Here is a 12,688-nt window from a genome sequence, read left to right as displayed (position 1 = left end):
CTTAAATATTAACGCTTAACGCTCTACAAGGTTCTAGCCACTGATAGGCGATTGAACTGAAATCAGAGAATTATAATTAACAAGACATCGACCTCCACATACTGTTCACATCAACATCGAATCTGTCAGAGGTATTTGAAGACCTGTAAGTCGCTAGAAAGCTGCGAAACTTGATAATGATGTCTATGGAAGAATTAAAAGATCAAGTTAAAATAAGCAACCAACTAAATGGCCCATCCAAGATCAATACAGGTGATGACATCGCACTGGTAGCAAAAAACAAAACTAGACTGATTGTGTTGTTCGACGACATAGAAGAGAAATCTAGAGCAAGAAAACGCTTCAGTGTATAAAGCTTCGAACACAGTAGAGCTTGCAATATAAAAAAAAACTTTAAAGGAGTAAAACACTTGAAACTACCAAAAGCTGATGTCTTTTGAAAAGCCGATCGGGCGCTTTGGGTAAACATAAGTGTTCGAACCTCTCCAGGACAGCTCCAGTTGACGTGATCTGCTGTTTCTTCCTCCACCAGCAGCACTCAGGGCCATCTGTGAAGCCCATAGAGTAGAAACGTGGAACAATTGTGTGATATAGGATGTAGAAGGCCCTTTTATGTGTACCTTAGCTATGCAGAGCATGTCTTGCAAGCAGACGTAATAGCAGCACTTGGCTACAACATGAATAGTTTCTGGACCTATCGGTGGATTTGCAGATCCCATTCTGGCGAGCAAGACCGATTCGTCGTAGCTCGAGTGACCAGACACCCAAACATACCGGATCTTGTAGCCATCACTCACCATTTGTAGGACTTCCTTGCACTTTAGTACACACCATTTCGGCCGTTAGAGCTTGAGCAGCGTTCTTCAGTATTTCGCGTCCATATTTCATCGCAGCAAATACCTCGGTTTGGAAGATGGTAGCATGTTTTCCAAGCGAGAGAGATCCACTTATTTTGGGTATTCTCCAGGCAGACCATTCATTCTGTAGCCATATTTGTACCAGGTAGTTCCATTTGTTGATATAGCGAGCTTAGAGTCAACAGTCCTCTCAGTCAACAGTCAGTGATGTGTGCCGCCAAGCCCTGTCATTGCCAATCGAAATTATGGATCATCACCCGCAGCCTGCGTTCAAATTTTCGCATGTCCAGTTGATCTAGTCTGCAGATCTTGGAGGAATATCAAATTTTATGCTGTCGTCTTGGCTTCAAATTGTTTCGTTAGAAGACCCATTAGGGCCGTACGCATGGACCTTGTGATATTAGGAAACCGGAGTCCCTTCTGCATACCCAGAGGTCTCAGTGGCCTTTTTTTATTTTGTAGTCCACGTGTTCGTACCAAAGCTGTTTGGTATCTAGAGTTACTTCCAGTTAGTTTAATGTACGTCTCCCAGTGTCATGTTGCGTCTCCTGGTAAAAAGAAGGAGCTCGGTTTTCCTTGGGTTAATCTTTAACCTTTAGGACAAGTACCACTAGTCGCAGGGACCTTATTATGGACGGGGAAAAACCTAAGTCATCAGTATGAACCCGTGTATACACACCTGCATCGTTTAAGTTCGTGATCAAGTCGTCAACGGCCAGATGTCACTGATTTGGAGATAAAACTTCGTCCTGCCGCCAGTACTTGAAGGATATTATTTCCTTCGAGGTTCTTTTTCATCAAGAGTCAAATTTCATAAAGAGGATTCAGTCTCGTTCACGAAAAGCGAGACCTAACGCGTTCGAGCAGTTAGCAGCTTGTGGTACGCGAGATCAACGCGCATTCAAAGCTCAGACATAACCTAGACTTCACCATTTTCTATTTATATAAACTATGAATAAACATCTTGATATTATATTTTATTGAAATGGAAATTAATTCTTCTTTATTATAAGATTGAAAATTTCGCGACTTACCGACAGCGTCTGATATTGTAGATACTTCTTTACAAGTTAAAAAAAGTGAGTAGAAATTGACCATGATGACGCCTTTGTTTAAAGCCAATTTTCTTAGCGTATCGTCGGGAACGTTGCGGGTAGAATTACACAAAGCGTGAGCGGATGAATGACTAAATATGACTGGAGCTTTGGAAACTTCTAAAGCATCCCTCATAGTATTAACAGATACGTGAGAAAGATCCACTATCATCCCAAGTCGATTCATTTCTTTTACCACACTCTGAGAACAAAGAGAAAACGACAATTTCGTTTATTGCAATGTTTTTAAGTAGGGGAAATGAAGAGGGTCGATATTTTTGGAACGTCGAAACACTTTCAAATTTGCTGGCTTAAGTTGTTGAGGTTATAGTAGAGGTAAGACATCACTCAATAAGTCGTGCGATTGAAACACAGATGGCGCTGCTATTGTCAAATCCATACGACGTTTATGAAGTACCAGTTTTCAAAAAACTATGCGTAAAATTTCATGACGATTCGATTAGTAAGAAAAAAGTGACAGCCATTTAAGTGAAGTTACTTCTGTTATTTTCAAAACTATTTCATGTATCATTGTTTCTTGATGAAAAAAAATACTGTACAAGCTCATGGCTTCAAAAGTATTATCCGAGCTCGGCTACATCGAATAGAACCATTTGTTTTCGGTTTGCTGATTTTAAACGTGGTCGTTGTTGGTGAAGGTTCTGGTCCACCAATTGAGTTGATCACTTCAGAAACAATCTAAAAAGTCCACAAATTGGTTATATCTAATCGTAAATTAAAATAGCGTGAGATAGCTGAGGCTGCAAAGATATCAGAAGGTAGTTTGTTTACAATTATGCATGAACATTTCACCATGAGAAAGATTTTTTCGAAGTGGGTACGGCGTTTACTCACAGTCGATCAAAAGCAACCACGTGTTGATAATTACACGTAATAAATCAGATTTTTTACATCGATATGAGATAATGGACGTAACATGGATCCATCACTTCATTTCGGAATCAAGACGATCATCATCTGACTGGACTGCAACCGGTAAACCACGTCCGAAGTGTCCAAAGGCACAACAGTCAGCTGGAAAGGTTATGGCTTCAGTATTTTGGGATACGTTGAATATTATTGATCGATTATCTCCAAAAGGGAATAGAGAATACTACATAGAGTTGTTGAATAGTTTGAATGTAAAAATCAAGTAAAAACGGCCTCATATGTCGATGAAAAAACCACTGTTTCCACCAAGACAATGCACCGATTCACAAGTCGATGGCAACTTTCTCATCCAGCGTATTGTCCAGATCTAGCCCCCAGTGACTACTAGCTAATCGCTAATCCCAAAAAAATGCTCGCCGGTAACAAATTGAAGCCTATTCTGGGGCAAAAGTCAAATCCTTTTATAAGCACGGCATCGAGAAGTTATAGGAGCGTTGGAATGAATTTATTACTCTTGAAGGAGATTACATCGATGAATAAACTCGATTTACTGCACTTAATACAACAAGCGAAGTTAATTTCAGTAAAATTAAATAGATATGATGAATTTGTTGCTTCAAAGGCACAACAGTCAGCTGGGAAGGTTATGGCTTCAGTATTTTGGGATGCGTTGAATATTATTGATCGATTATTTCCAAAAGGGAATAGAGAATACTACATAGAGTTGTTGAATAGTTTGAATGTAAAAATCAAGTAAAAACGGCCTCATATGTCGATGAAAAAACCACTGTTTCCACCAAGACAATGCACCGATTCACAAGTCGATGGCAACTTTCTCATCCAGCGTATTGTCCAGATCTAGATCCCAGTGACTACTAGCTATTCGCTAATCCCAAAAAAATGCTCGCCGGTAACAAATTGAAGCCTATTCTGAGGCAAAAGTCAAATCCTTTTATAAGCACGGCATCGAGAAGTTATAGGAGCGTTGGAATGAATTTATTACTCTTGAAGGAGATTACATCGATGAATAAACTCGATTTACTGCACTTAATACAACAAGCGAAGTTAATTTCAGTAAAATTAAATAGATATGATGAATTTTTTGCTTCAAAGTTGTATTTGTAAATTTAAAACTTGAGTGAAAGTTACTTAGCACTTTTTGATGAAGCTAAAAAATCTTTAGCAGAACAAAGACACTATTTTTTGAAAAATTTTCATTGAAAATATAATTTTTTATCATCTTAAGTGAAACAAATGCTGAATATTGAATAAAGAAAAGACAAAAAAATGAAATTAAAATTAAATAAAGTTTACGAAATTTACAAACATTTCAAAGAAATCAATTTTTTCTAATTCTTTTACGTTAAATAAATATTGAATGAATTATAATTATAGTTACCTTTCCAAAATTTGTTAAGCCCCCATGTTCGGGTTTTTTACCAGGTAAATCGGCATGCGAGCAATCAGCCCTAAAAATAAGGACGAAATAAAGAAACTAATAGAATCGAACCCCGAAATCATCTTGTGGTTATTCACTTACCAAGGTGTGTTACAAGTAGAGGTGAGGGTCAAATATCTAACACCTACGTGATAAAGTGTCCTTAATACAGCTAAACTACCGGCCAATGAATGACCTCCTTCTACGCCTATCAAAGAGCAAAGTTGCCTTCGTTTATAGGCACTTTTAATATCTGAAACAAATTCCGCAAATTCAAAAAATTTATTCAGATTGTTTGAACAAAAAGGACTTGCTAGAAATAAAGAAAAAACAAACAACAAAAAGAGATTGTTGACATAATTTTTATTTCCGGATACACATTGTATATTATTTTAAGAAATGGGAGCCACCCCTACATCTCTCAATAACTGATAACTAATAACTTATATCACAAGAGACCAGCTCTACAATAAGTTACAGGGACACTTCTAAAAGTAGTTTATCAATGACTCGTACACACTAACCTAACCTAACCTAACCTCACACAAATTAAGATATCTTACCTTCAGAAGATGTACATAAAGTCAGTCTCGGTTGATAATGTTCGGTGAATCTCCTGATGACGTCGATTTGTTCGAAGGTTAGTTGCACGGCGTCTTTGAATTGTGAATCGCACGGTACGTATGCAGCCCAAAACTAGAATGGAATTTATATAACTTATCGAAGCCCACATGTTGTTTTGACAGTAGTTCACACCAAACTAATCCGAATCAATCAGAATCACTCCGAATCAAGTTGAATCTTCGCTTCGAGCGCTCCGTTTAAATGTGAAGCGACTCTTTTCCCGCCTTCAGACCGGACGAATCTGGTTCAATCAGGTTTGATTCGAGGTCGCATTTGATTCAACCTGTCAGATTCCTCGTCCGGTCAGTCTTGAATCAACAACCATCACAGCAACAGTTTCCGCCGTTTCGGATTCGTTTGGTGTGAAAGGGACCTTAAGAGTGTGTTCAATACAAAAAAAAAACATAAAAAATTCTGTAAATTCTATAAATAAACACGACAGCAAAAAAGATTTGATCTTATAATTTTGTTAATTTATCGTAAGAATTGACTGGCTCTAGCCCTGTCAGGCATCGAAGAAATTCTCCAAGAACAATTTGGAGCTGATTTAAGTCACTAGGAGGAGGATGAAGACGTCTAACACGCCTCTCTAGATTATCCCACAAATTCTCTATGGGATTCATATCGGGATATAGTGCAGGCCAGTCCATTCGGTAACAATTCTGGTGGTACGTGGACGAGAATTATTCTGCATTAAACTGATATGGAGCAAATGGGATCACAGCCTCTAGGAGGACTTCCGCGATGTATCTCCGAGCAGTCAGAGTTCCATTATTTATGGAAATCAATTCCACCCCAAACCATAACTGATCTTCTTTCAAAAGGACGTTATTCACGAATGATATATTGAGTAAATCGCTTCCTCGGTCGTCCCTATACTCTGTCTCGATCGTCTGAGTGGTATAAACCAAATCGAGACTCATCCGTGAATCAAACATGTTGATTGGTAAATAATCGCCTTTTTCTATCTTTCCCGAAGTTGTCACGAGTCGTCTTGATACGATTTCGGGCTCTATTAGACTGTGAGCCGTTAAATGTCGCTCTCTCTCAATACTGATAATAAATCGATTGTCTTCTGCCCTTGTTGCCCTTGGTCGCCCACTGACGGCCCTCCTATCGTAGTCAACAGTCTCCCGGAGACGTAGGGGTGCATCGTGAATTGTAGACTTCGCTACCCCAAGCGTTTCGGAAATGTACCGTAAGCATCAGCCTTCTCTGGCCAAAGCATCAGCTCAGGTTATGTCAAAAGTTGAAAGAACCATTATTTTGGATCAAAATAAAAAAAACATGTCTATTAATCCCAGAAAAGGGTTAAAAATAAATGAAAGATGTTTAAATGTTTGAAAAGCTACTTAGAGTTTAGAATAGGTCAAATGAATTAAATCTGAGTTTTATCTGATTGTTTACTAATCCTAAAGAGATTAGTTCAATGGATTTTTAGATACTATATAAAGTAATAACCAGAATATCCACAAAAAACAAATTTTTAAAAAATTATCTTTCGATAAGAACAATACAAAATGTTTTTTTTCGGCTGAACTTCCGAAAAACGCCAATGAAATTTAAAAAATTTTTGAAATTCCCGCGAATTCACAAGGTCGAAAATCGCGGTCATTTCGTGCGCAGGTAAGTAGGAGCAGAAATATCCGCCATTCTGTACGTGCTACAGAAAGTGTCCATTAAATTCTTTACGTTAGGGAGGCGCTACTATCGCATCAGTGTAAATTTCAAATAAAGCGCTAGAAATTCAAGAATAAGGATAGAGAAAGAAAGAAGTGACAATTGACACTTTCTTTCTAGAAATTCACAATAATTAATTAACATTCAGCGTTATCTAAAAGTAGCTTTTCTAGGTTATATTTACAAAATTATTTTGTACTATGTGAATAGTTTAAATTTTGTTTACTAATATTGAATTAACGACTCTAGTCATTTAAAATTTTTTAACTGCATACTTCACTCGATTTGAGAGAAGTCATTCAAGTAAGACGGACGGAAGACTGAACCGAACGAACATATGATATCTCGTATGACAGGAGCGCCATTCTGGTCAAATTTTGAATTATAATTCACCGTCTACCGTCTAGTTTTTTAGCTAAGCTCCCATATGTGATGGTACTCCTTACCTCTACCCTCCATGGAATTAGTGGTAAATAAAACATTGCAAGTTTAAAAAATTTTCTGTGGTTTAATGTTTGGATTAAAAATTAAAAGGAATACTTTCAAACATGTAAGTAGTTATTAAATAATCCAATGTTTCGTTCATTTTCGATTAATTTTTTATTTTTATATTTCTATTTTTCTATCCTTTTTCGTGGCACCAATTCCTCTCGGCGTTTTTCGGAAGTTTATCAGTTTTCTTTGCCGTGGAATGTATTTAATCTCAAACAGAAATTATTCATTGAATATACAATCTCAAGTAACTATAATATTGATTTCCTATGTCAATTCCCATCTCTAGTTTCACGCAAAAAATAATTTAATATTGAAATCAATTAATAGTATTCGATAGCTGCGAATCGTGTCGTATCATACCGCAAGAATATTTGATTGATTGATGTGTTAACTGATATTTTCATTTAGATATTAATATTTTTCGGTTTTTCTCGAATATAAATGTTATTGATGATACATAACCTTCAAGTGTTCAAGTGGAGAAACTCAATAATTTGATTTACAAAAACAAAAAGAACTATGAAAGTTATAAAAAAGATTATATTAGAAAAAAAAACAAATAGTTTACAGAAACTGATGATTCGTAGATTTATCAAGTTATTAGGGCTTATATTAAAATAATCAATCATTTATTTACAAAAATTTTTGATACAAGAGTTAGAATAAATAAACAAACGAAAGTTATACAGGGAGAAGCAGAAATGAGAAAACAATTATCAATAAATATATAAGAAACGCATACGATGAAAACATGGGCCAGGTACTAGTCGATTTCGCGTGCAATTGATAATAAAGGTCGATTTTCTTGAAAATTGGTATTTATAACCTTCTATCTACCATCATTTTGGGAATAAACAATTTTATCAATTTTAAAAATATTTTTATTATTTTTGTGAAATTTCTGGTCATTGAAGGTGGGTTCCATAAGGGTTGAAATATCTAAAAGGCAACAATTCTTAATAATATTGACGAAATATTCAATATAAATACACACTTGAATAATTTTTAATTATAAAAGAATCGTTAAGATTATTTTGTAGCTTTTCATATGATTAGGGGATGATTTGAAGGGGTTGCAATAATCTGATTGATCATAAACGTGTTTGAGAATGTCAACAGATTTACGAGTAACACATTTAAACTTCATTTTAATCGAAATATGCTTAAAATCTGAGATTTTGAATTTTTTTGCAATAAAGGTTATTTTACCCCCCAAAAAATAAAAATCTCGGTTCGGCACAGGGAAGATTTCATTTTTTTCATGAAAATCGATATTATAATAAGTGTCTTTAAAAAAAGCTTTCAATATTACTACCCTTAGAGGATGGTTTCTAGAGGGGTTGCATGACTCCGATTAATCATAAACTTGTTTAAGAATATCAACAGATCTACGAATAATTCATTTAAACTGTATTTCACTCAAATACATGCTTAAATCGAAGATTTTTAAATTTTTTACGATAAGGGAAAGTTTTCACACCTAAAAAATAAAAAGCACCATTCGGCACAGGGTAAATTTTGAATAATAAGGGGGTAAGTAGAGCTGGAATCGAAATTTTCACAAAAATCGACGTTGATTAACAAAAATCTACAGTTTTAACGTTTTTTGCCGCTGGCTCCTGGCCTATAAAGATGTAGACGATTAATGTAATAAATCGATTAGAAAAACTGCGTTAATATAATAAAAAATTTATTTATATTGTATACAAAAAATGTCTAGTTCATATACTTACACCATACTCTACTTGTAGTCGGATATCTATTTTGATGCAACAATTAGAAATAAAGGGATAAAATTAAATATAAAATCAAAAAGAAAAGCTAAGAAGGATTAGTTGGGTTACGAGAATAGGGCATAATTGATGTGTTATAAACGTTAGCCATGGGTCGAACGAGTAGTTGACCATTAATTGTAGGTTCAAACGTAACCAAAGTTCGATTTGAATTGTCAACCGAGAGTTGAAAGGTACTTTCTAACCTCAATTTTTGTTTACTTTGGCTTGCGTTTGATGAACACAACTTATATATTATTTTGAATTAATTAAATCATTTGAACGATGTCGTCATTTATCTGATACTCTGATTAATATTTTTCCTTTGCAATTCATCTTTTCAAATTTGTATAATATTGAAACTACAAGATGAAACTTCAAACTCTAACATTTGACTGAGACAGTCCATCCGACAAATGTCAGTTTACTCGGACTTGATTGGTTAAAACCGAACTCTCAGTGCAGCCAACGTAAATTTTTTAGCACACAGGTCCGGTTGGCCAACGGATGATTGCAAATGCGTTATAATACCGAACCGATGTTATCTATCGGTGAAGTTTCGACCCTTAATGAAATATTTTAACAATAACATTAAAAAAGAAAAAAGGGAGACAGACAAGAAAAAAAGAAGTAGAGGATTAGCAAAGGACTAAGATAACAAGAGCACTACGAAAAAGGAAAACTTTGAAACAGTATTGAGAATGAAGAAAAATTGAAGAAAAGCTGAAATGGTTCAGACTATGATGAGAATATATTGATCAAGAACATTAAAAAACAAAGAAGGAAGACATAGAAGAATGAAAGAAGTAGAATCAAAAACCAAGAAATAAGTTGACAAGTTAAACTGAAACCATAAGTAAGGAAAACATGAAAACAGTTTTGAATGTAATGAATAGGACTGAAAATTAAAGAAAAAGAATACCTGTGTTGATTTGATAAAAAATATATCAACTAAGAAAATTAAAAAACAAGAAAATATGGCAGAGAAAGGTAAAAGAAGAAGGTGGTAAATAAAGGAATTAGGTGTCACGTAAAAGTGAATATACAGGAAAAGAACAAAGAAAGTGAAAGGAAAAGAAAGAAATAAGTAAACCTGAAGTCTTAGGAAAGGAAGCTATGGAAACATGGATCCTTTTAATGACTAAATTCCATTGATCCTTAAAACTGAAAAGGTAAAAATGGATTGGTATGAATTGAATACAATTATTTGTCAATAAGTTTATTTAGGACAACAATTTGAAATGTATGATATCGTATAAGTTATAAATATTTAACAGTACAGTAATTATATCAATAAATCTAACAAAATATCATTAATAATAAATACGAGAATGATCAGATCTATTTTTGTACATTAATTCAAACTAAACAGTTTGGTTCTCTTTATTCACCAAATCATCTCTTTCGATATTTTTATTGAATATCAATATCTCCCATCATCCATTTTGCTTCAAATCACACTTTTACTAATCACTTCTTTTGTTATCACCTTCCTTCTGGTTCTGGTACATTTCCTTATTTGTTTATCCAATAATGTTGGTAAAAATATGCTCACTTTATATTTATCATATTGCTTCTTTAAACTAGGTAAGTCTTCGTTTCTTAATAAAACTGTAAGCGGTTTACATAAACTATGAATAAAAATTTGAAATTGTACATCTCGATATTTATGATATCTTTTAACAGGAAAATTATAAAAATGTTCATTGGCTGTAGTCTTATTAGGCACGTAAGCCAATTTGTAGTTCGAATCAGTTATTGAGGAACAGTCTTTATTCAAATACCATTCCAATCGATCTAATTTTCTTTCTTTAACATAACTGGATACAGTAACATTTTCCTTTTTTATCATCAACTGTCCTATATCTGAAGAGAAAGGAATGTGCGGACAATTCGAAAGGCGATTAGGTCTTATGAAACTTGATATAAAAGGTTTTGGTATCTCGTTATTGTTTATACCTAACTTTAATATACCCAAGAATTCTGTTTGAGAAAGAGGTTCTGTTGATTGGGTTGATGATGGGGAGTACCTAAAACATTAAATAGAAGATACTAAAATGAAAAAGTTCGCCAATTTGTAAAAGCGAGTTCTTTAACAACAGATGAATAATAAACTCATATTTCTCAGATATATCAGAATTATTGTACAAAGTGACCAGTTAGAACAGTAATTCTGCTATTGCAACTAAAATGTCATAAAAACCAGCTTGAGAAAATTAGACATGATACATATATATTCAAAATGTGACCCTACTTAAATTTAAAACAAAATGATTCCAAAATTCATAAAAACATAATGTATTTCAAAGAAATTATAGGCCTCAAAGTCTAAAGTAAGTAAATTGAAGATATATGAAAGAGGAAAACCTGAAAATGGTCTTTGATGTAAAAAAATTAAAGAAAACCTGAAGCAAGAACTTTAAAAAAAAACAAGAAAGACAGACAGACAAAAACAAAAGTATAATGTATTTCAAAGAAATTATAGGTATCAAAGTCTAAAGTAAGTAAATTGACGACATATGAAAGAGGAAAACTTTAAAATGGTCTTAGATGTGAAAAAAATTAAAGAAAACCTGAGGCAAGAACTTAAAAAAAACAAGAAAGGCAGACAGAAAAAATAAAAATATAATATATTTCAAAGAAATAATAATTGATTCCAAAAATTCAATTGAATAACTAGAATTATTTGTCATAAATCTAAAAAATTATCAAATAAGTTTAACCCAATAAAAGATTTAAGATGCTTCTTACTTCATTGAAACTGTCAATTAATTCTATTAAATATGATAGAGCTTGTGAAACTGAATTAATTTTCCGCTGATAACCATTTTATGTTATGTTGAATATTCAAGAATCATATTTCACTATCATAAAAGTACAATCAACAAACTCATCAAAACTTTTTATTAAGAATGAAATGAATACCAAAATATCTTATCGCTTGTTATTATTGTGAAAAAAATGAGGTAAAAAACTAATTTTTCAAATTTTATAAACAAAATATAATACGTACTTATTAAAAGAATTTTTTACTTACTTTTTTGAATTAACTAAGGGTTCTTCATCTTTTTCGACCAGAGACAATAGTTTCTTTCGTTTTTTGGCTGGAGGCACTTCACATGGATATTCTTTTTTCCTTTTCCTAGCAAAAATGATATCGAAGTTTTCGTCGTTAATCCAAGGAGGTGAATCAGGAAGCCATTGATTGTTATACGATTGGAAAAATTCACTACAATAAACTAGAATTTTTTTCAAATTATGTCGAAACTCTTTTTTGTTCTGTTTCTTTTCCACTTGTAAATCCTCAACCAGAGACCACCAGTTTGATGTTGACACATTATTACTTTGTGTTGATTGTGTTTTCGCGCCCGCCCAAGAAGATGTATACTCTACAAGACGCACTACGAACCTTTCTAAAACTCTCATATTCATTTTGTTCACGAGCTGAGCTGGATAATTTCCATTTAATATTTCCTTGAAAATTCGATTTGTTGCAAACTCATTTTTAAATTCCATCTCATTTTTCAAAATACCTATCATATGGAAAGTACTTTGGCATACAAAATTTGACATATCACGAACTGGCAACATACAACACGTAGAGCAACAAATGGGATATTTTTTAGAACTGATTGCAATTCGCATGCGCGTTCACTCATACATTTTTCTATCATACAAAAATATTACGAGATAGTACAAAATATAATATCATGAGATAAAAAACGTTCATCAAAAACACTCAACTATATAGTTAAAATCCTTTTTATAAATAACATACAGCCTACAACTTATTTTGCCATCTAGTGATCAATAACCAAATTGTAGAGCGCATGGCTG

General features: G+C 33.7%; 2 protein-coding genes across 2 annotated transcripts in view; both read right to left on the bottom strand.

The window, feature by feature from the left end:
- The window catches only part of LOC130896821 (uncharacterized), a 193,308-nt gene that overhangs the window by 1,599 nt on the left and 179,021 nt on the right, over window positions 1-12,688 (bottom strand). Inside the window, exons 8-11 of the mRNA XM_057805150.1 lie at window positions 4,844-4,976; window positions 4,383-4,533; window positions 4,242-4,311; window positions 1,892-2,153 (exon numbers count right to left, since the gene is read on the bottom strand). Of these exons, the coding sequence (XP_057661133.1) occupies window positions 1,892-2,153; window positions 4,242-4,311; window positions 4,383-4,533; window positions 4,844-4,976 (616 nt within the window). The remainder of the gene's footprint in view (window positions 1-1,891; window positions 2,154-4,241; window positions 4,312-4,382; window positions 4,534-4,843; window positions 4,977-12,688) is intronic.
- On the bottom strand, window positions 10,055-12,656 carry LOC130896829 (uncharacterized). The gene is made up of 2 exons (XM_057805163.1): window positions 11,889-12,656; window positions 10,055-10,881 (listed from the first exon to the last, which is right to left on the bottom strand). Exons 1-2 carry the CDS (start codon window positions 12,494-12,496, stop codon window positions 10,302-10,304), a joined length of 1,188 nt encoding a protein of 395 aa, XP_057661146.1. The 5' UTR covers window positions 12,497-12,656; the 3' UTR covers window positions 10,055-10,301.

This window comes from Diorhabda carinulata, chromosome 7, assembly GCF_026250575.1.
Source record: "Diorhabda carinulata isolate Delta chromosome 7, icDioCari1.1, whole genome shotgun sequence".
Taxonomy (NCBI): Eukaryota; Metazoa; Arthropoda; class Insecta; order Coleoptera; family Chrysomelidae; genus Diorhabda; species Diorhabda carinulata.
Note: the sequence above shows the minus strand (reverse complement) of the source record. Positions and strands in the feature narration are given on the sequence as shown.

Coding starts and splice junctions, on each gene's coding strand:
- LOC130896829 (XM_057805163.1), bottom strand. CDS start 12,496: ATGCGAATTGCAATCAGTTCTAAAAAATATCCCATTTGTTGCTCTACG. Junction 10,882..11,888: donor CCCTTAGTTAATTCAAAAAA/GTAAGTAAAAAA, acceptor TTAATGTTTTAG/GTACTCCCCATCATCAACCC.